Source organism: Malus domestica, chromosome 12, assembly GCF_042453785.1.
Source record: "Malus domestica chromosome 12, GDT2T_hap1".
NCBI classification, from domain to species: domain Eukaryota; kingdom Viridiplantae; phylum Streptophyta; class Magnoliopsida; order Rosales; family Rosaceae; genus Malus; species Malus domestica.
This window is the reverse complement of record NC_091672.1, coordinates 29347686-29369696: the sequence shown is the minus strand read 5'-3', so window position 1 is coordinate 29369696 and position 22011 is coordinate 29347686. Positions and strand designations below refer to the sequence as shown.

Here is a 22011-nt window from a genome sequence, read left to right as displayed (position 1 = left end):
AATAGATGGTTAGGGATGGAGTAAAAGAGATATAGACCCATGCAGGGTATGTGATAGGGAAATATCAAAAAGTACTGAGCAGGGATAAAAAAAATTAGTGAAAAAGTACTGATTAGTAAGTAAAATATTGTTGTGACATAAGTTTTAATATATATTGTCATTTCCCTTCAAAACCGAGCTTTACGCTGTTGCGTTGCAAGTATAAAGCTCAGATTGAATTGTGCACATAAACTAAACCTTGAGCTTGAAGACTGAAACTTTTGACACGACGAAACACCAAATTATTGTCCATGAAGAATACAATGTGTAAAGATCTAAGCATAAAATAAGAACAATTCACACAGAAACACATACAGCGCAGGAAACACGAAGCCGCAAGGAGCGTTGCTGCAACCTGAAAGAAAGGGAGCTTCTTCCATAACCAGCAAGTGAAACCGACTTCAAACCATTTGTCCTGGATAATGCCTGTTCAAAAATGAATAATTCAACAAAATTCAAATAAAAAAAATTCAGTAAAATTCAAATTGTTCATGCATTTTTTATCAGTACCAATCAAAACATGTGCAATTGGGTACAATTTCAAAATTACAATTATATATGTAAAATCATATAATTCCAACACCAACACAACAAAATATAAAGCTGTATAATCGATAAAACTATACAACATAATTAATTGTTACTAAAATTAAAAATTAACAGCAAATAAAGTGAACTATAAAAAAAAAAAACTAAAAATTATGAAGATGGTAAAATAACAGTGAAATCGAAGAAATGGGGTTTACGAGATTTTGGTGGGACTGTTGGGGGGCGGAGCGGAGGAGGGAGATCGAGGAAGCTCCGGTGATGGCGGCCATTGATGGAGTCCCGGCGAGATCAAATTACAGGAGGAGGGGGAGATGTTGGAATTTATTAGGTTTATTTAGGAAATTAATTAGAGATTTGTTTTGATTTTGTAGTAGGGTATTTTTGGCATTTACGCATTAGGGTTTCTTAGGTTTATTGCTTTATAAATAGAGCTTGTAATTTAGTTTGAGGATCAAGTTAGTCACAATGTAGTCTCTAGGGTTTTTGTAGCCGTCTCGGCATTCTCAGTTTGTTCAATAAAATTCTTATTATTTTATAGTCTTATTTGTTCCGCACTCTGATATTCAACTTGGTATCATAGCGGGTTTGATCCTTAGGGTTCAATCCGTTCTTGTTGGTATCAATTTGTTTTGTCGCATTTTGTTTTTGGGTTTACTTTTGGTCTCGTTTAGGCTTCGCTTCCGCTTTGCTCTGTGTCCCTTGTTCTTGGTCACTCTGTTTGGTCTCGTTTAGGCTTTCCCTTCTGCAGTTTGACTTTTCACTAGATGAAATGTAAATCCAACCGTGAATCTGCATGAAATGTAAATAACACAAGATGTATCGTGGTTCACCCCAAGGTTTGGGCTACGTCCACACTGATTATATTATATTTCTCTGTTGAAGAGGGAGAGAGAGAGCTTAGAGCTTAGGGGGTGTGAGGAAGCTTTGAGAGGGGGTGAGAGGCTTCAGAAATGGCCTCTGAGAGTGAGAGTGAGGCCTCCCCCTAATTGTGAGGGTGATGGGTCCTTTTATAGAATAAGGACTCCTCACTTATTACATATTTGCCCCTTCCTTTATCCCATAATTACATTTAAGTCCCCCGAGTATTTGTACGAGATCTAAATACGAGGCCCTAAATATGGTATAAACAGTAGTCCCCTAAGTCTTCAGTCAAGAGAGTCTTTTGGCTGGAGACTTGAAATTCAGTCCATGTGTGGGCCGAAGTAACTAGATGTCATCTTGAACTGGTGCTTGATATGAGGCGGTGCCCAATCTGAAATGATGCTCAACTAGAAGTAGCACCTGTTGCGAGGCCGCTCTGCTTGTGGCTTATATTGCCTTGGTTGGCTCGGCTTGTGGTGTTGAAGGTGAGGGAGTCCCTTTTATAGAATAAGGGCTCGTTCCTCAATACATAAATGATGGGTTAGAGTTGATGCTCGCGGCGAGGCGGTTGCTCAGCTGGCGGCGTTTCTCTCTAATGAAGGTGAGGGAGTCCCTTTTATAGAATAAGGGCTCGCTCCTTAATACATAAATAATGGGCTAAGTCCCCCAAATATTTTTCATGAGGCCCAATTGAGGCCCAATATATGGTACATAATGTAGTCCCCCAAGTCTTCGGTCAATAGAGTCTGTTGGCTGGAGACTTCAAATTGAATCCATGTATGGGCCGAAGTGGCGGTATTTGTATACCCTGCACTGAAGCTTTGTAGGTGAAGCTTTGCAAGTGAAGCTTTGAAGCTAGAGCTCTGTAAATGAAGCTTTCGAAGCTGGAGCTTTTGTAAATGAAGCTTTTGAATCTAGAGCTCTGTAAATGAAGTCTTTGAAGCTAGAGCTCTTGTAAATGAAGCTTTTGAAGCTAGAGCTCTGTAAATGAAGCTTTTGAAGCTAGAGCTTTTGTAAATGAAGCTTTTGAAGCTGATTGACATGAGTGATGCTCATGAATGTTTATGTTGATTGACATGAGTGATGCTCATGGATGTTGTCATGAGTGATGCTCATGAATGTTAACATGAGTGATGCTTATGAATGTTGACATGAATGATGGTCATGAATGTTTATGTATGATTGTCATGAGTGATGCTCATGAATGTTTATGTATGATTGACATGAGTAATGCTCATGTATGACTTGAAGTACTGGGCGTACTTTTGATCACCTGATTGGTGGTAATAGCGGCAGGTTGTCGAATAATTGTGGAGTACTTGACGTATTTTTGATCGCCTGGTTGGAGCTATTTTGGGTTTCTGGGCCTCCGCCCTCCACAACATTCCAGTCCAACCCATTTATTTTGGGCTTGTCGTTGTTCTTTTTTTTTTTTTTTTTTTTTTTTTTTTTTTTTTTTACCCTCTGATGGGGTTTCTACAGATGTCTTCGAAAGATAAGAAAAATAAATTACATCACTTTGTAAGGAAACCTTTATCTTCCTTCTAGGTCTTTCCGTAGCTTTCTCAGAAAATAGGAACATGCATGATGCAAGTGTGAGCATCTTATTTGGCTTTAGTAAGATCTTATTTTTTCTTTTTCTTTTGCGTTGTCCCCATGTGCTCTCGAGGAGAGCCTCCATTTTTCTTTTTCTTTTCTACTTTTGCTTTCTTAGTGACATGATGGCTGGATTGCTTCACTGCAATTGGCGCATGCCATCTCCACAAACTTCTTCAGACCCTTTCCTCCTTTTCCTTTTTCTTTTCTACTTTTGCTCCCACTGCATCTCTGTCTCTTGGCGAAACTAGAGGGTTACCTCTCCTTGCTTTTCTTGGACAGCAAGGTCGTGCCCATCACTTTTATTTTTTCTTTTTCTCCACTCCATTTCTTTGCCCATCCATGTTCCTCATCCCTGTCTGATGGGATCCTTTAGGCGCAATTTTTGATAATCTTCAAATCCCTAAAGTAAAATCATCACTGCAGGTAATCATTTTGTTTGCCAAACCACTTGCTTTTCTTGGACAGGTTGTGCCCATCCATTCCCACTCCTCGTGCCCATCAACAAAGAAAAACTGAGTAAAGGGAACTTTTCCAGGTCTTTGGTACTACCACCTTTTGACTTGAGACTTTTTCTCTTCCTAACTTGGTAGACATAGAGAATCACCAATCATAGTGCAGCTATTCCGGCCAACTTATGACGTTGAGAAATTGGAGGCCCTCGAGGCCGGAGACCAACTGATCTGGCAGGTCGCCGGAGATCACCTTGCTGGAGAGACAGAGGACCTGAAGTTCTACGTATTGAAGGTCGCCAACCCAGATGGTCTGATCTCATCGTTGGGCCCCTGTTTTTGTGACGGCGGCTGCTGCTGCTGCAGCTGCTTCGGCGGTTGTTGATGCACCACAGCCTGAGGCTGCTGCTGGTACTGATTGTGGTGAGGATGACCGTAAGGCATGTAACGCTGCGGTGTAGAGAGCGCGGCCGGAGCCGTCATTGTCGACAAGCATGGTGGCAAGGATGACTTCGATGCTAGTACTGGTGACGAGTTCGAAGAAATCGACGATTTGAGCATGGACGTCGCCAGTTTTGGGTTGGATCTGATCTTCGAGATGGATCAAGGTGGCTCTGGTTTATGGATATATTTCTCTGACACCTGTTCCCCTTGGATGAGCACTTCCTGGACAGTTTTGGATCCTAATAACTCCATCTTCGCAAGCTTTTGTAATTTTGAGCTGTAAATTAAAGATCTGCAAACTGGGCGAGTATGATGACCTAGTCATCCTTGTGGGCACCCCTGTAAATGTTAGTGCCACCACATGGCGGTGATGCAGAAGAAGATGGTGATCCCTGAAGGAGCGAGCAAGTGCGGAGCAGAATATTGTGATCGAATGGTGCCTAGAAGCCGTTGTTGGGCTTTAGCATCAGGTGAGTATGGTTGGTTAACAATCGCGAAGAGGTAACGCAAAGCCATATAAAGTAGCTACTGTGCAGATTTGGAGGTTTGCCGATGTTGAAGGACAATACTTTGAAGAGGAAGACTGGTGAAGTTTGAAGGACAGTGCTTTAAAGCAGTGCACGCACATACGCACAGGGTGTGCGTTTTGGTGTTAATGGGTTTTGTTTTTTGGGCCCATTTCGGCTGGCAACTCCGGAAAACTGATCCACGACAGCAACATGGAGCCGAGAAATGCACTGCAGCGGCTCCAACTCCAGAAAATCTGAGAGGGAGCGACCGAGACGCTGCGAAGTGATTACTGGGAAAACTGAGAACCTGCAGTTAGGATTGGGCTTGTGGGCCTGGGCATGATGACGAGCTCGTGTGTTGATTCACCGTTTTGCAGGATTGTGGGCTTGTGTTTTTGGCAGTTAGGATTTAACACTGTGAATTCTTCTACTGCTGGACCATGTACACGGAGTAGTTGATAGGAGGTTCTGGGTTCTTGCAGATTCACAGTGGATGTGAAAAAATGAAAGAGAATCGACGCAACTTTTCGTATCGATTCCCACAGACGGCGCCAAATGTTGATGCACAAAACCGGATGGTCTTGGAACAACGTAAATCCAACCGTGAATCTGCATGAAATGTAAATAACACAAGATGTATCGTGGTTCACCTCAAGGTTTGGGCTACGTCCACACTGATTGTATTATATTTCTCTGTTGAAGAGGGAGAGAGAGAGCTTAGAGCTTAGGGGGTGTGAGGAAGCTTTGAGAGGGGGTGAGAGGCTTCAGAAATGGCCTCTGAGAGTGAGAGTGAGGCCTCCCCCTAATTGTGAGGGTGAGGGGTCCTTTTATAGAATAAGGACTCCTCACTTATTACATATTTGCCCCTTCCTTTATCCCATAATTACATTTAAGTCCCCCGAGTATTTGTACGAGATCTAAATACGAGGCCCTAAATATGGTATAAACAGGTTGCAATCCTTTTATTTTGCAAAACTTGTTTGCTGCATCATTTGGTTTTGCGATCTGGAGAAGACCCCAGGTCATAAGAAAAGGAAAAAAGTATGGCTGGTTTGAGACTTAGGCCCACACGGGCAAAGAAAAAATATGGTTTTGAATATGGTTTTTTGTTTGTTTGTTCGGAAGTTGGAATTTGCACTGGCATTGGAATCTTGCACTTGCATCGGTGAAATTTCGTATTGAAATTGGCATCGGAAATTGGCATCGGTATTGGCATCGGCATTGGAATCGGCATCAACGTCGGCATTGGAATTTGGAGGCTTGCATCCACATCTGCTTGTTGGCAAACTCATGTCGTGTACCGCCATGAGTTTGACGGGGGGTGTTGGAATTTATTAGGTTTATTTAGGAAATTAATTAGAGATTTGTTTTGATTTTGTAGTAGGGTCTTTTTGGCATTTACGCATTAGGGTTTCTTAGGTTTATTGCTCTATAAATAGAGCTTGTAATTTAGTTTGAGGATCAAGTTAGTCACAATGTAGTCTCTAGGGTTTTTGTAGCCGTCTCGGCATTCTCAGTTTGTTCAATAAAATTCTTATTATTTTATAGTCTTATTTGTTCCGCACTCTGATATTCAACTGGAGAGACTGAGACGGCGGGACCGAGGAGGGGAGAGTGTGAGAAGGAGAGGATAGTTGGCAGGTTGGTATTTACGAAGCGGTGAGAAGGATTCTGTGGTTGACACGTGTACTGTGACAGAAGGCAAGAGAGAGTGAAGCGACGGGAAGCGAATAGAGAGAGTGACTGCTGAAATGGTCGTCTAACTCATCATGGACCGACGGTACAAATGACTTCGACTTAATGGGCCTGAAAAAGTTAGTTGTTAAACTTCTGAAAAATATTTTTTATTTTTACAAACAACAACGTTACTGCGTTAATTGTTAATTACCAAAAAACGGGGGATTTATGAGAATCAAACCGTACCAAGGTACATAAGCAATGTTTCTTCATGAGTATCAGTTTGTGATATAAAAACTGCACCTGTCTGAATTGTGGAAGCACATTTTAAACGTTTCTCCCTGAATCACTTCCAAATGCTTTTCGAGTAAATATTTGAAACCTTTTTCCTAGTAAAACTACTTTTTACAAAAGCACTCATGTACAAATGTGCTTCCACTCTCAAACGAGCCGTAAACTATGTAGGTTTTTTTTTCTTCGAATTTTTTATTTAAAATAGAATCATTTGAACTTGAATTTTTAATTTGGTTAACTTTGGATGAGCATGAAATTCGGATGGGATAAGACAAGATGCAACAAATTTTTCTTGGTCTTCTCTTTGCATGACCAAATTAATAGCTTATCCTAAAAAATTATAAAAACATTTTTGGCTGTGTTTTTGCTAACCATCTTTCAGTAGTGGTAATTTTCATCACCTTATTTACCATAGTTGGCTAAGTTTAAATTTTGAGATTTGTATCTTGGATGACTTTTAACTTTTAATATTTATGTCTATTTACTACACGAATCTCGAAATTTAAACTTATCAACCGATTATAAATAGGATGGTGAGCATCATTATCACTTGAGGTGAGGAGCAAAAACATTCCCAAAACTTTTTTGAGAAATGCTTAAGGGATCCTCTCAAAGTGAGTCTTTCGATGGATTCTCTGTATTCTCACAGTTTAACATCAATTTACACATTAACATTATAAAACTTTGTGCTGAAGACATAAAGTGGCAAAAATTTCATAAAAATTCATACTTTTGAAAGAGTCCTCCAAGCATTTCTCAACCTTTATATTTGAGAAAAACTAATGAAAATAGTTTGAAAACTTTGAGTTCTAACAAAAATGACAAAATAAAAGGTAAAATAAATAATAATAGAATTGACTTTTTAATGTAAAAATTTGATTTTTCGTTAAAATAAACAGTACCGTGAGTTTTTCGTTAAATTTTCTTTATAATTGTTTTAACTTTTGAGGAACTTTGACCTTGATGTTATTGCTCTCGAACCTTCTCACATCCCAACTTTGTTCGCTAATTTTATACAAAAGCCCATTTTAATTAGTATTTATTTGGTTCAATTCGACAGGACGGAAATTCTCGTCCACAAAATTTGAATATTTAAAGTCTTCCCAAAAAGTCTTTAAGTTGGAGATGTGATTCCAATGCCCCGATGAGCTTCTGTCAAAGGATGTGATGCGTTGATATTTGAATTAATTGTCCAATCACACAAAGTCACATGGAAATATTTGTATGTCCCATAAAATGCTTTTATGACATATAAATACTTTAAGCGTTATAAACGCTTTTTTTTTTCAACAAACAATATTATTATATGGACACACACAAGTGTGTGAGAATTTTTTTTATTTTTGTTTTTGAAATAAAAGAAGAGAGGAAGAGAGTGATAGAGAATGTGGAAGTGGAAAATTTTGTTTTTTTTTTAATTAGATATATGTTAGGATTACATGTAGGTGAGGTTTTGAAAAAGAAAAAAAGCAAAATTTGGTTGTGTAAAATTACATTTCTACCTCATATTTCTTATCTATGTTATGTTTTAATTAGAGAGTTAAACTGGTAATTTCATAGGATTTTGGTTGACAATGAGTGTTTTATTAATTAGTAAAAATTATTTACATTAAAAAAATGAGATGTTATAAACACTTTTAATTACTAAAAAACTCTTTAAACGGTTATAGAAGCAAAACCCAAAAAATAGACTCGTTGTAGTTTGGACGTGCCTATAGCGAGAAAGAGATTCACTTCAAATCTCTATGCCCGAAGCCTTGTCGACTAAGAAATTCAGACCGTTGAAGAGAAAGAGAAATAGATCTAGGCCGTTCAATTTTTTTAGAATTTTTAGAGGGGCTAATAAAAGGCGTATGATTGAAATTGAGCAATCCGAATCTTTCGCTCCACGGCTCTGAACACAAAAATTTAAAGTGAATCTCAATAACTAAGAGCGGTTAGCGAAGAGGGAATTAGGATCCTCTTCAGATCCATTTTGTAGAGATCCTAAAGATCTTCACATCCTAATCGTTTATCGTACATTGTGCGTTCAGTTTTCGTCACGTACTATTTTTGTTTAATTTTAAATAAAAAAATCAAATAATTTATAGCCTCACGATACACGATAAATGATTAAGATGTAAGAATTCCTAAAACGCCCAAAATTTGGATCAAGATAGAATTCAAATCCGCGAAGAGGGACTTGCGAGATCGTACATTCCACGGTGTCAATATTTGAACGAAGGTATCCGGGGTAGTTTTCCCGGAGCCTGTTTTTTCGTTGTTTGGGCTCCCGCCTCATTTCAACCCGACCCATTGAGTTAAAATACCGAAAACAGGAGTCGGTAGAACCCGACCCAGTGATAGCAAGACGGAGTCTCCCAGGGTCCTAACGGCGGGTACAACTAACGCTCACCAGCAGCAATGCTACTTTCGGGTTGGTTGCCCGTCACTTTCTCCCGTCAATACATCATTAAGCTTCCACCGTAATACTTCAGACCACCACACACACAAACACGGCCTTCTCTCTCTCCTCTCCCTCTCTCTCTATCTCTCTCTAGAATCCAGCGACTGACCACCCACTTGGATTTATCGATTCCGCCAAATCACCTTTCCTTCCTTATTCCATCGATTCTGTTATATAATTCATCCAAACGCGGCCTTTCTACTTCCTCACCGTTTCTCCCCCGGTAAACGCTTCCTCAACCTCCCCTCCTCCTCCTCCTCTCTCTCTCTCTCTCTCTCTCTCTCTGTGATCTAAACGTCGTCGTTTTCCGAAGTCCATCCCCGGTGAGCGCGTTCTGACGATCCGAGTGAGTGAGAAGCGAGTCAACTCTCTCTCAACGCTGTGTTATTGATTTTGTACTTGATTTGTTATCTGGTCTGTGTTGTGTCCTGTTTGGTTGCCGAGAAAAAAAAAAGAAAAAAAAAGCAGAGTGCGGGAAAATGGAATTTGATTGATTTCGATTTTCGCGGCAAACTTTATTGCGAATCGCGAATCTCTTCTTTTTGTTTTGGGATCTAGTGCTCCAAAACTTTTTCACGATCGTTAATTATTATTCTGCTGGGGCCCGAGGATTCGATAATTTGAATCATATTCGTAAACGATTAGTAAATTTTTGTTTCTTTGATTTTCTCAGCAACCAAACAGCCGGTTAGTCACTAACATATACTATCATATATGTGGATTCTGCAGGAATTTTTAATTTTTTATTATATTTTTATTGTTTCATTGCTGTGCAGTAACAATGAGTACGCAGTTGTTAGAGATTCAGCCAAAGGAATTGAAGTTCTTATGTAAGTTCATCGTTGATTGATGACCAATGCTAATCATTTTCTTTGTGATGTAGTGTTTATTCGATTGCTACAATAATCGTTGTTTGAATTTTTTTTACGTTTTGGTGTTGCTGGTTTTGCTGATTTCATGTAGTTTACATATTTTCTAGATTTTTTTTTGTACCGAACAGAAGATCAATTTTGAAACTATGAACACTGAACAGATTGATTCACATTCTTGTTATATATGTTATGTTTTGTTTGCCCATTGCTTTTGAATTGTAGACTGATGGCGAAATATTTCTCGTAGTTGAATTGAAGAAGCAAAGCTCATGCTCGATTCGGCTTACCAACCTGACTGACAACCATGTTGCTTTTAAGGTGCATATTGCAATTTGTTTGTTTTTCAAATTAGTGAAAACTGCATTTGTGCATTTTGTTGAGTATGATGAAATATTAGATGGGTTGTAATTAAGTGATGAAATTCGCAGGTTAAGACTACATCCCCTAAGAAATACTGTGTGCGCCCAAATGTTGGTGTTATCTTGCCGAATTCAACTTCTGAGTTTTCAGGTATGCTTTTTCATGTATCTCATTTGGTACATTTCAAGCGCGTGTTAATGTTTGATTGTTCATGTAAGCATTACTTCATCGGTTTGTAGAGAAGCATGAACTTTGGCGCTTAAGTTCCGCTTCTGAATTTTCAGTTTAAGATGACAGGAGAAAAAGATTAACCATACTTTGACATTTTTTATATATGCTGTCTCCTTGTGGATGGAGTAGATCTGCTACTATAAGGTTTTCAGGTTGCTTTTACATGCTTTAGGCATCATATTTTTTGGCATGTGATTCTTTTTTTTTGGCATGTGATTCGATCACAATGTAATGACATCATTTCTTTAGGTTTAAATTGCATAACTTTCTGATAGTTTTCTTCTTTACTGGGCCTTGTTATAACCATTTAAATTTTGTCAACATAGTTACGATGCAAGCCCCACGAACCAGTATGACAGATATGGATTGCAAAGATAAGTTCTTAATCCAGAGCACGGTTGTTTCTTCTGCAACAACTGACGAGGATGTTACATCTAGCATGGTAAAGTCTTGGTAGTTATTTTTGGTCTTGAGATTTTGTATTGATTTCTCATAGTTTATGTTTTACATTCACAGTTTTCTAAAGATGGTGGCAAGTACATTGAAGAGAAAAAGCTAAGAGTTACCCTCGTTAGTCCACCCAACTCACCACTGCTGTCACCAATGAAGGTAGACTTGAAGCAGGGGCTCGGCCATGAACATTCATTTCTAAAAGATCAATTTGGTGGAGTTGAAATCCTCCCTCCGCTGAACAAGGTTAGAGAATCTATTTAGGCAATGTTTGATTCTCTTCCTCTCTCCTGCTCCCCCTCCCCTTCCTTCCTTCCCTCCCATGGGCTTGCAGAAAACTCAGCGTCGTAGAATTTTTTCAGGAAGTCGGAATAATTTCTTGGTATACTGTTATGTGGTTCAAGTACACCGTGCAAAATTCCCTTTCGGAATCTCATTTTCAGGTTCTTATTTTGGACCAGGTTACTAACGATGTGAAGTTCACCGCTACTAGTGAGAAGCCAAAGCCATCAACGAAGACTGAGTTGAAACCATCAAAGGATGTAGAGTTGAAACCAGAAGAAGACGTTGAGCTGAAACCAGAAAAAGATTCTGAGTTGAAACCAACAAAAGATGTGGAGCTGAAGCCAGCAAAATATGAGGCGTTGGAACCAGAAAAAGATATGGAGGTGAAACCAGAAAAAGAGGCAGATTTGAAACCAAAAAAAGAGGCGGAGTTGAAACCAGTTATAGATGTGGGGCTAAAATCAGCAAAGGATGTGGAATTGAAACCGCTGAAGGCTATGGAGTTTAAACTGGCAAAAGATGTGGAGTTGAATGCAACAAAGATTGTGGAAGATTTGGAGTTGGTTAAGGATATCCAAGAGATGAAATCAAAGCTAAATGCACTTGAATTAAAGCTGAGCCAGGTTTTCGTCTTGAACAGAATTTTCTTTCGAAACACATGATATTATTGTGGTTCTTATTATTAGTCTGTGCGTTGCTTGTAGAAACTGACCTCTACGCTCTAGCAGTATTCCTCTACATCATGCAAAGAGTTTGTTTAGTGGTTATACACTATGCGAACAGTTTTCAAAATGCACTATTAACTAGGTTTCCGTTCTTCGTTTTTCAGGCTGAAGTTACTATTTTAAAGCTAACAGAGGAGAGGAGTTCAAGCATTCAAGAAACGAGAATTATGCAGCATCAATTAGTAAATTTCTCGCACCCCTTCCTTTTTATATTCTCGCAACTCTTTTTGTTTGTCTAGTGATGAATCCGCGGAAGTCTGAATTATCTGGTCGTGTGGTTATTACCTGTGGAAGGCTTGGATAACCCACTGTCAAATGATCTGAGCTCAAATGTTTTGAACTGTTTTTCAAGTTTTACTTCGGGCTTGTCGTAATGTTCATCCTACTGTGCTTTCTTCAACTGCGCATATTTTACCATGTACTGTAAATTGCGCAGTTGGGTTTAACCCAGCTGCATTGCATTTACAAAATATAAAATTTTCAACCAGGTGCATTGCATTTACAACATTTATACTAAGGAAATTTCAGAAACGCGTTCGTTGAGCTAACAAGTCAGGATTTCTAATGACTGCAGCAAGTTTTTCGAACACAGGCTAATCTCTTTAACGCTACACGCTCGTGTTTGCACTTATTAAGACTTGTTCATGATTGCAGGCACGACTGAGTACAAGAGGTGTGGATGTGAAAAGAGTCCATGTTGGATTTCCTCCCCTATTTGTTTGTATGGTGGCGATCATCAGTGTTGCTCTCGGATACTGTCTACGCCATTGAGAAACATGTGCATGAAGCTAGAACCGTCGGCGGCAGTTAGATAGATACGTATAAAAGAACCCGTCTTCCCCGTTATAGATGTACAGATGAGGTATAGAGGGGAGAATCTAGCCAAATTTTCTCACAGTAGAGATATACACTGTGTTTTAGTTTTCGGTAAGGTTTGCCTTGTGTACTTGTTTTGAAAGCATTGTGTTTTGAAGGAACTATGTGTGCTACTCTAATGGTGTTTATATTTGATGATCGTGGTCTTATACTATGTTAATCGCTTGTTTAATCATAAATTTAAATTGGAAAAATATTATATGCATGGAGCGGCCCGGTGTGTCGACATATAGCATCTCGATGTAATAATGTATTATCGGACTGAGACGTCACAATAACAATAAACTGGTGTCATATAAGTTACTTTCCTAGACATGATCTCTATGTACTCCTTGTTTTGAAAGCAAGCATGGTGTTTTGAAGGAACTGTGTGCTACTCTAATGGTGTTTATATTTGATGATCGTCTTATAGTATGTTAATCACTTGTTTAATCATTAATTTAAAATGGAAAAATATTATATGTATGGAGCGGTCTGGTGTGTTGACACATAGCGTCTCAATGTAATAATGCATTATTGGACCGAGACGTCACAATAACAACGGGTGTCATATAAGTTACTTTCCTAGACATGATCTCTATGTATCCAATCGATTATATGCAAACAAAGCTTTGAGCTTACTGCCAGTCGGATCCACGCTATTGGCTACGACGTTGACCACCAACTCTCCGACCGGTACACCTTCCTTCCCAAACCCGGGAAATTTTTCAATGTGCTCGGGATCTTATTATATAAATGGAGAGAAGTTTCTCTCTTTCCAAGTGTTCCTGGACTCCATACACTTGTATAATGATATATAACGTATGTAACCGTGTTTCGAGCACACTAAAAATCTTTTCCCTTTTATGCCCTGCCCTCTTTAAATGTTCCCTTAAATTTTTATTTTATTTGGATTGGATTTGTTTGATTTCATATCCATATTTTCAAGGGAAAATTTTCCAATTTAGAAACGAAAAAAGCATACCATTATTTGCTACCAAGTAATGTGCATTTTGGTCATTATAATTTTAAATACTTTATAGTTTACTATATCTAGAAGATTTTGTTTTCCAATCATTTGACTCATTACCATAATGGTACTCCTACTATAAGTAAGGGTACATCAATCTCCGTAATTTCATCTTGTACTCGAAATTTCATTACTAATCACACATTTCGACTCTCAAAAAAGAGAAATGGAGAAATCCACACTCAAGTTGACTTTCTTGGTGACTCTTCTGGTCTTTGTCTCTTGTAAGTCTTTCTCACATTGCGTTTTGTTAACATACTTGTATGGTTATTTGTCCGCGTTCCACATACTTGAACATACCGCTTCATGAGCTCATTGTTGATGTCACGTTATTAGTTGTTTTCAACTACAAGAATATTGACAGTGTTTAAAATATCGATATGCAAATTTATGGAAATAACGATTGATAAATCGATATCGATGCCTTCGATGAAAATTACAGAAATTTGCAATGGGGTGGGTATATTATCTCATTCATATTTAGTTGAAATTAGATAAAAATTTCTCAAAAATAAATTCAAAAGTTCGAAATCTGCAATAGGTTCCGACCAAATTTTTGTAGTAAATTAGTAAATATCGTCGATATTAATTGATTTTCTTATATTCCATAGATACATGATGAAGTTTGCATTTCACCCCCTTGCAATATCGATCCTTGATTTTTCGAACATTTCGACAGTAATATCGATAATTCCGTAGATAATTTAAACAATGCATATTGTTATGATATGGATAACTATATAATCTATGTATCCATGAAATCAATAAATAGACGACATGTCTATGGTTGGCAACATGTCGATATGATTTTTGACATCTGGTGGTCGGACATGCCACGTGATCTCGTGGCATGCCCCATGGTTCTCTATATGAATAATATTTTATAAAATGGCAGGTTTTTCAAAAGAAACTGAAGCAGCAAGAGTCCCAACAGATGGAGTTGGACTTGGAGGTTTGGCATCAGTGGAACCAGCAGAAGGTGAAAAGAGGTGCAGTTTTTGGTGGCAATGCAGCCAGATATGCCCTCCGGGATGCGACGGCAAAGTTTGTTATCGTGATGGACGTTGTGGATGTACTTGCTAAACCATTTTTTGTTTTCTTTGGAGAATAAAAAAAGATGATGTCTTTGAACAAGAAAAACAATAGAAAATAAATATTAAAAATCTAGATAAATTGAACATAACGTTTCAATTTGATCTAATTTACATAAAGATGATATCCACGTGGAGTGTCTCGAGAGATATTTCAATGTGATCAGTATACAGGATGGTACATTACGTATCACTATATAAATAGTGAGATATGTGTGTTAACAAATAATTACGTAAAAAATAAAATTTCCCACCATTTATATAAAAACACATAATGTATCATCCGTATTCCATTCATAATGAAAAATTTCTCTAATGCCTCGATTTCAATTTTTTTGGTCATTGTGATTGGTTTGGTTATAAATTTTAGTCAGTGGCGATTTATGTTTGGAAAAAACAAATCCGTTTGTTTTCAGAAAAAAAAAAGTTTTTTTTAAACCAAAATGATCTGTGAGATTTTCATAGCATCTCATGTTGGTTGCTGAGATTTAAATCAATAGAAGTGGTATTTACCATCAATCATTTTGTCCATTTGTGAAAAATCTCCATTAAAATTCAAGAAACCACCAATTCAAGGTGAGGGGGTGATTTGATACCATCAATTTAATGAAGATTTCTTACTGAAGAATCAAAATGATTTTAGGGTGATTTCAAATTAGTCTCAACTTTTTAAAACATTTTAAATAACTACCTAACGTTTTAAAAATTAGACATCCGTTAGGTCACCGACATTAAGTTATGACTTTACCAACATTAACTGATGATGTTTTTAGTATTAAATGATGGGATAGACAAACAATAAAGTTGGTCTCTACTAATCGGCATCTTTGGAGCTCTGATTCACCAAACCTACTCCTTTCAACCAAGTTAAACCATAAATTTGCTTAACTAAAATGCGTCGATTTGGAAACTCAAAGCTTTATAGACGACTTCAGAGTAAAACTACGCTTTAATAATTGTCCACATCATCAATTAACGCTAGTGAATCTATCAAATTTTTACTTTCTAAACGTAAATAGCTATTCGGAATGTTTTAAAAGATTAGGACCAATTGAAATTACCTATTAAAATTTGATAGTTATCCGACTAAATTATTTATATTTATTCTTCACCATTAACATGTCGTATGGTCGCCATTCAGTACTACGATCTGGTGGTATTCCTCTTTACTTGAAAGTGAGAGGTCTTAGGTTCGAACCTCGTGGATGAAAAATTTGATACCAAATTAGGTTGTTCATTATGTGGTTTAGCCAAACTCTCCATTCCCTAATATAATATCGAAAAAAAAAAAAAAAAAAGTCGTATGGTCACCCAATGGGCCACTTATCACATACCCACATGTCTATATTCTATAAGGCCCAGCAGTCCACTCTCAAAATCTATTTTTCTTTCTTATTTTTCTGAAAATAAAAATTAATTTAGAAAGGAAAGAGCAGAGAAAAATTGAGAGAGAGAGAGAGAGAGAGAGAGCTGCGTGGATAGTCTACTAACAGAGATGGTCTCCATTTACTGCAATCGGTTATACGCCAACAAGCCCGAGCTCGCCGCCAGTAGGATCGACGCTATTGGCTACCAGGTCGGCCACCAGCTCTCCGAGCGGTACACCTTCCCGCACTCTATCCCAACCACCCTGCCCTCTCTAATTGTCCTTTAATTTCATTGTAATTGAATTGGCTTTGTTTGATTTCACGGATTATGGGTTTTTAGATCTGAAAATGCATATTTTCAAAGTGTTTGATTTCAAAATTTGTCCTCTTTTTTCCGTTTTTAATCGTTTGGTGGAGTGTTTGGTTGCTTAGAAAATGTGGGAAAGTAATTCCAAGTGTTTGATTTCGAAATTTGTTCTCTTTTTTCCGTTTGTAATGATTTGGCAGAGTGTTTGGTCGCTGATGAAATGTGGGAACGTAATTCGAAGTGTTAGATTTCGAAATTTTTTCTCTTTTTTTTGGTTTGTACTGATTTGGTAGAGTGTATCGTTGCTGATGAAATGTGGGAAAGTAATTCGAAGTGTTTGATTTCGACATTTTTTTCTCTTTTCCCGATGATTTGGTATAGTGTTTGGTTGCTGGGAAAATGTGGGAAAGGAAAGCACATGTATGTGGCATTGAATCCTATGCTATTTTAGGTCTGCTTATAACTTAAAGTAAACAAAATAATGCTCATTGTAAATCCTAATCAAATTGTAGGAATAGGAGTGTGATTATGGTTATATTTTACTTGTTAGGTACACAATGGAGCGGCCTCGGTTTACTGATCATCTGGATGCAATTAAGTTTATCTGCAAGGACTTCTGGTCCGAGCTCTTCAAGAAGCAGATTGACAACTTAAAGACGAATCATAGAGTAAGTTTTGAGAATCATTTACTGAATTGGGGTTCTTTATAAGTTCTTTGTTAAGATTAATTTGATAAGACTAAGACGGTGTTTGTGTTGTAGGGTACTTTTGTATTGCAAGATAATCGATTTCGTTGGGTTTCACGCATGTCACTTGATCCTTCCGAGAATGGAGACTTGTCTCAAGAAAATGCTGAGGCGGCTGAAAACAAGGCAGCACAAGAACCAAACATGCATCTCCATTTCTCGTGTGGAGTCATAAAAGGGGCTCTTCATAACTTGGGGATTGCTTGTGCCGTTTCTGCTGACCCGTCCCACCTTCCTGCATGTAAGTAGTTCTCTGTTTAGTGCTTTAGAATTATGAATACAATTTCTGTGCACATTTTAGATTCATCTAGCAATGCTGTATATGATATTTTGTTTAACAATATTAAACCCATTGATGTAAAGTTGGAAAATTTTATATATCTGCGATAATTCATTGTTTTCAGAGTAAATCGTCTGTAGAATCTATACCCTCCGCAATCCACTTATATGTTAAGCATCACTTTGCAGTGTCAGCTGCCAATATCCTCTTTGTAATCTTACCAAAAGTGGGTTAAGTTATGAAATTTTGGGCTAGTGAATATGTGTCCGTCTGTATCCCGCTAGTCAAGAGATGGTGATTTGAACCTATGATAGTTGCTTTAGTGTTTTTTGACTTATTTTAGGTGGTTCATGTTTAATTAGAGAGCACTATATTACTTTGAAGTGTAGTAGACGGTAGGAGGACGGGAATTTTGTTGTCCAGCCATGCTTAGAATTCCATATTTCCTGGATAAGATGTGATGAAGGGCTGGTTTGGAATTGCTGTGCTTTGAAAAAAAACTGCTTCTGCTGTGCTGTGAGAATAAGCAACTGTGAAATAAAGCAGCAGAGTGTTTGGTAAACTTTTTTGTAAAAGTGCTTTTGAAAAAAAAAACAGTATTATAGTGTTTGGTAAACTTTTATGTAAAACAGATGTGAAAAAAAACCGGTTTTTCAAAGCCGGGTTTTGCAGCATTATGTTTTTGGCTTTTTCCACCCAAAACTGTGAAAAAAAAGCTGAAGCTGAATATTTACCAAACACAAAAAAGCTTCTAGCTTTTTTTGATACCCACTTTTTTCAAAATCAACTTAATACCAAACCAGGCCGAAATCAATCATAATCTGCCCTGTGTATTCTGCTCGTGGGCTCAAGTTTCTGTTTCCGAGAATCAACACTTGGTGTATCACGGGTTTCACTTTGGCTGCCTTACTCTTGGAATACAAATGGTGTTGGTTGATTCAATAGCTTGTCATGCAAACTTGTTTTATCCTATAAAAGCATCAAAAGCCTCAACTCTTGAATATTTGGAGTTTTAATTGGTTTTCTCCTTTGGTTTTTTGACGTCGTGCTGCTTGCAGCTTGTTCCGTTCTTGCAATTTGACATCAATAAATATCTGTGTCTATTTTCTTTCATACATATCTGTCTCATTATTATTTCATGCACTGAAATACTGAAACTGATATGATCTCACGACTCTCTCGACATATATTCCATTCGTTGGCAAGTTGGCTTAAACTAAAAGATTATATCTGCTTGGTTTGCTGGCCTCCTTGTAGTAATGATCGATTCTCTTTGCTGAAATTGTTGAACAGGTTCATTCGTGGTTCGTATAAAGCCCTGATGAATGCTTGTCCAAGGAACTTTCGGAAAAGTAGTGGTTTAATTCATCGGCTCGTCAAGATTTGTAAATCTTCTCCTTTCTCTTATGTACAAGAATTTATACTTTGATTTCGGAATTTCGTTGTAACCTTCAAACTGAGAAGATTCATCCGGGAGAAATCACAGGATTGTACCTACTGGTGTTGTGAGGGTGCTAATGTAGGAGAATGTCGACAAACATAAATTGTTTTTATCCTAAATTCCTAATACAGGACGTTGAGACCACAAGATTTACTTGAACCTTGTTTCTAAATTACCCAATCGATTGCCACTTGGTACTATGATGTAGTAGTATTCTTCTTCACTTGTAAATGAAAAGTCTTAAGTTTTATTCTAGTTAAAGGCGAATTTAGACTAAATTAGTAGCAATTGGATTAGGCACTGTCATCTATTTTCATTGTTAAAATATGAAAACCAAAAGCTCTATGCTCCTCGTCTATCTATCCAAGGACCCTTAGACCAACAAACTAAGTCGTCACACTTAGAAGACCAATTGACATGAAATGGGTTCATCACCATGTAGCATCTCAATCCACTAAAACAATGACATGTGTTGAAAAAGGCTTATATATGTTATTATTCTATTAAACACAATGTCATGGTGACAGTAAACCGTTTCCATATAAGTCGCCACTTTTCATCCTGGTCGCACCCACCCCCTCTTGGTCCCACTCGCAGGGTGTTGGCCGTGCTGCTGCATGTTGTTAGTGTACTGCCTCATGCTGTTAGTGTGAGCGTCTGGACCAAAGACTTTCTCCATTGCAAGAGATGGAAGAGGCGGAGGCCTCATCTTTTTTTTTCTTTCTTATTCTTCATGGCCATGTGTTACTTACTATGCAAGGTAGGTGTATTGTTTATCATCTAGTTATGAACAACACATAGGTTTTTTACAAAATAAAAACAACACCACTTAGGTGTGTCCTACCTTAACGTTAGTTATCGCAAGGTATTACATCACTAAACAATAATGAGTATATTTTTTTTGCCGTTAATCACGCGTCATTTTAATTTTATTATTTTTCATATTTCAAGTGAGTAATCATGTCATGTTAATGATTCCAACACCTATTTTGAATTATTTCAAGTAAATAAATACGTCATTAAATCTGAATTATTACTAATAAGAGCAGTTAAAAGCTTATTAGGAAATTTACTAGATTTAATTAGCAAAATAAAAGTTCTTTATCATCACCGACGTATTTGCAGCGGTCTGGCACATTCCAATTGTCGTCTACAAAAGGTCAAAATAAAACCAAAGTCAAAAAGTAAAGCAATTCAATTCAAAGGAAAGGGATAGTATCCGGATCACTTCCTTCTAATCTACTACGTTCGAAGATTTACGTTATTGAAATTTGATTAAACGATTAAAATTATTATAATTTTTAAGATGAACTCTTATAGTCATTTGATTAAATTTTAATAATCATTATCTTTAAATTTGATGGATTAGAAGGAATGGACACAGAGATGATCCCTTTTCCGATTAAAATCCAATTGGGAAACGTATCGACCATCCAGATTCACACACGTGGCAACCTGCACGCTTTCGTGGCCCAACCACTCACCCCTCTCCTCTTTGCGTACGGAAGCAAAAGTCGGTTTTCTCTCGTCCTATTTAAACGATATGCAGTCGTGCTTTAACCACAGTTGTTTGAGAGAGTTTGAGAGAGAGAGAAAGATGGAGAAGGAGGGGAGAGAGCCCAACGGTCTAATCCTCTGTTTTTTTTCTAGGGTTTCTGAGCACAGATGATTTTCTTGTGCTCTTGTTTTGCTTCTCCGCCACCCCGACGCCGTTTCGCTCAGGTTTAAGCGGCGGCGGAGACAATGGAGAAGATAGAGGTAGAATTGAAGGAGGCGGAGACGAAGCAGAGGAGTCTGAGCAAGGCGTACGAGTGCGTACACGCGCAGGCGACTGCGCTTATTATCTTCGCCGTGCAATGGAAGGACCTGGAGGAGCACTTTGAGTCGACTCGGTACTCGCTCGAGTCGCGATTCCGGGAACTCACCCACCGCGAGACGGCGGTCCGTGTGCGGGACGAGGAGTTGGCGGCGAAGGAGATGAAGTTCAACTCGGAAGTTGAATCGAAAGCGGACGAGTTGGGGAGGATTCAGAGTCTGATCGACGAGAAGGCTGAGGAGGTTATACAGAGTAAGAACCACTTGCAATCTCTCCAGTCTTTGATTCTGGAACATAACAATGAGGTTATGGTGCAAGAGAAGATTTTAGTGGAGGTTGAGAGTTTCGTTGGGGAGAGGAAGAGGGAGTGCGATTCGATTGAGAGACGGGTTAAAGAGAGGATGAAGAAGTTGAACTGGGTTGAGAGAATGGTGGGGGAGAAGTCGAAATTGGCTGAGTTGAAGGCGGAGAAAGTGAGGGGGTTTGAAGAGGCGTTGGAGAAGTGTGTAGAGAAGACTGAGTTGAAGGAGAGGGAGTTGAATGAGATTATCGGGTCGATTGAGGAGCGCAAGGAGGAGTTCAGTTGGATAAGAGAGCAGATTTTGGAGGCGGAAAAGTTGATTAAGGTGCAAGAGGAGCAGTTGGATTTGAAAGGAGAAAAATTTATGGAGGTGCAAAAGGCGGTTTAAGAGTGTGACAAAGAGTTGAAATTAAGAGAGGAGCGGATTAAGGAGGCGGAAAGGGCAGTTGAAGAATGTGACAAGGAGTTGAAATTGAAGAAGGAGAAACTTAGTGCGATAGAGAAATTGTTACTGGAGTGCTCGAATGCCCTGGAATCAAGGGAGACAAAGATTAGGGAAATAGACTCGAAAAAAGATAAAGAATTATGCTTGCGTGAGAGATCGTTGGAGGAGTGATCCTGTAAGCTTGAGTTCAAAGAGAGGGAACTTTTATTGAAAGAGAGAAATGTCGAGTTCAAAGCTAGGGAACTCAGAAAGTCAAAAGAAGAAGGCGAAAAGTATTTGAAATCTCTCACAGGGACTTAAGGAGAAAGAGAACCAACTTCAAGGCCTTGACAAAGAGCTCAGATTGAAAAAGAAAGAACTTGATTTGATAAAAAAAATCCACTGAAGAACGCGCCAAAGACCTGGAATTGAAAGAGAGGCAACTTGAGGATCAGGCCAAAGAGCGTTCGTTGAAGCAGAAAGAATTTGATTTGATCAAAAAGTTCACTGAAGAACGCAGCCAAAACCTTGAACTGAAAGAGAGGCAACTTGAAGACCAAGCC

At 38.3% G+C, this 22011-nt stretch overlaps 4 protein-coding genes across 9 annotated transcripts in view; 3 read left to right on the top strand and 1 right to left on the bottom strand.

Annotated features, from left to right (window-relative positions):
- LOC103451352 (acyl carrier protein 1, chloroplastic-like) overlaps window positions 1–6167 on the bottom strand; it is a 30104-nt gene extending 23937 nt beyond the window's left edge. For both annotated transcript variants that reach the window (XM_070809628.1, XM_070809627.1), the window contains exons 1-3: window positions 6036–6167; window positions 786–901; window positions 355–465 (exon numbers count right to left, since the gene is read on the bottom strand). In XM_070809628.1, the coding sequence (XP_070665729.1) occupies window positions 355–465; window positions 786–857 (183 nt within the window). In that variant the 5' untranslated portion in view covers window positions 858–901; window positions 6036–6167. The remainder of the gene's footprint in view (window positions 1–354; window positions 466–785; window positions 902–6035) is intronic.
- Window positions 6168–8615: 2448 nt separating this feature from the next.
- Window positions 8616–12826, top strand: LOC103450980 (vesicle-associated protein 2-2). Of its 4 annotated transcripts, none has more exons than XM_008390393.4 (9): window positions 8616–9213; window positions 9644–9697; window positions 9987–10057; window positions 10168–10249; window positions 10657–10772; window positions 10847–11026; window positions 11242–11688; window positions 11895–11972; window positions 12445–12826. In XM_008390393.4, exons 2-9 carry the CDS (start codon window positions 9649–9651, stop codon window positions 12559–12561), a joined length of 1140 nt encoding a protein of 379 aa, XP_008388615.2. In that variant the 5' UTR covers window positions 8616–9213; window positions 9644–9648; the 3' UTR covers window positions 12562–12826. The 4 variants fall into 4 exon arrangements, with proteins under 4 accessions (XP_008388615.2, XP_070665725.1, XP_017191560.2 ...); XM_070809624.1 differs by having other exon boundaries at window positions 8902–9090; XM_017336071.3 differs by having other exon boundaries at window positions 9072–9217.
- Window positions 12827–16158: 3332 nt separating this feature from the next.
- On the top strand, window positions 16159–19066 carry LOC103423575 (uncharacterized). Of its 2 annotated transcripts, none has more exons than XM_017329055.3 (4): window positions 16159–16365; window positions 16991–17108; window positions 17202–17427; window positions 18760–19066. In XM_017329055.3, exons 1-4 carry the CDS (start codon window positions 16262–16264, stop codon window positions 18786–18788), a joined length of 477 nt encoding a protein of 158 aa, XP_017184544.2. In that variant the 5' UTR covers window positions 16159–16261; the 3' UTR covers window positions 18789–19066. The 2 variants fall into 2 exon arrangements, with proteins under 2 accessions (XP_017184544.2, XP_070665718.1); XM_070809617.1 differs by having other exon boundaries at window positions 16205–16371; window positions 16997–17108.
- Window positions 19067–20501: 1435 nt separating this feature from the next.
- On the top strand, window positions 20502–21547 carry LOC139190015 (uncharacterized). The gene has a single exon (XM_070809613.1). It carries the CDS (start codon window positions 20651–20653, stop codon window positions 21410–21412), a length of 762 nt encoding a protein of 253 aa, XP_070665714.1. The 5' UTR covers window positions 20502–20650; the 3' UTR covers window positions 21413–21547.
- The last annotated feature ends 464 nt before the right edge of the window (window positions 21548–22011 follow it).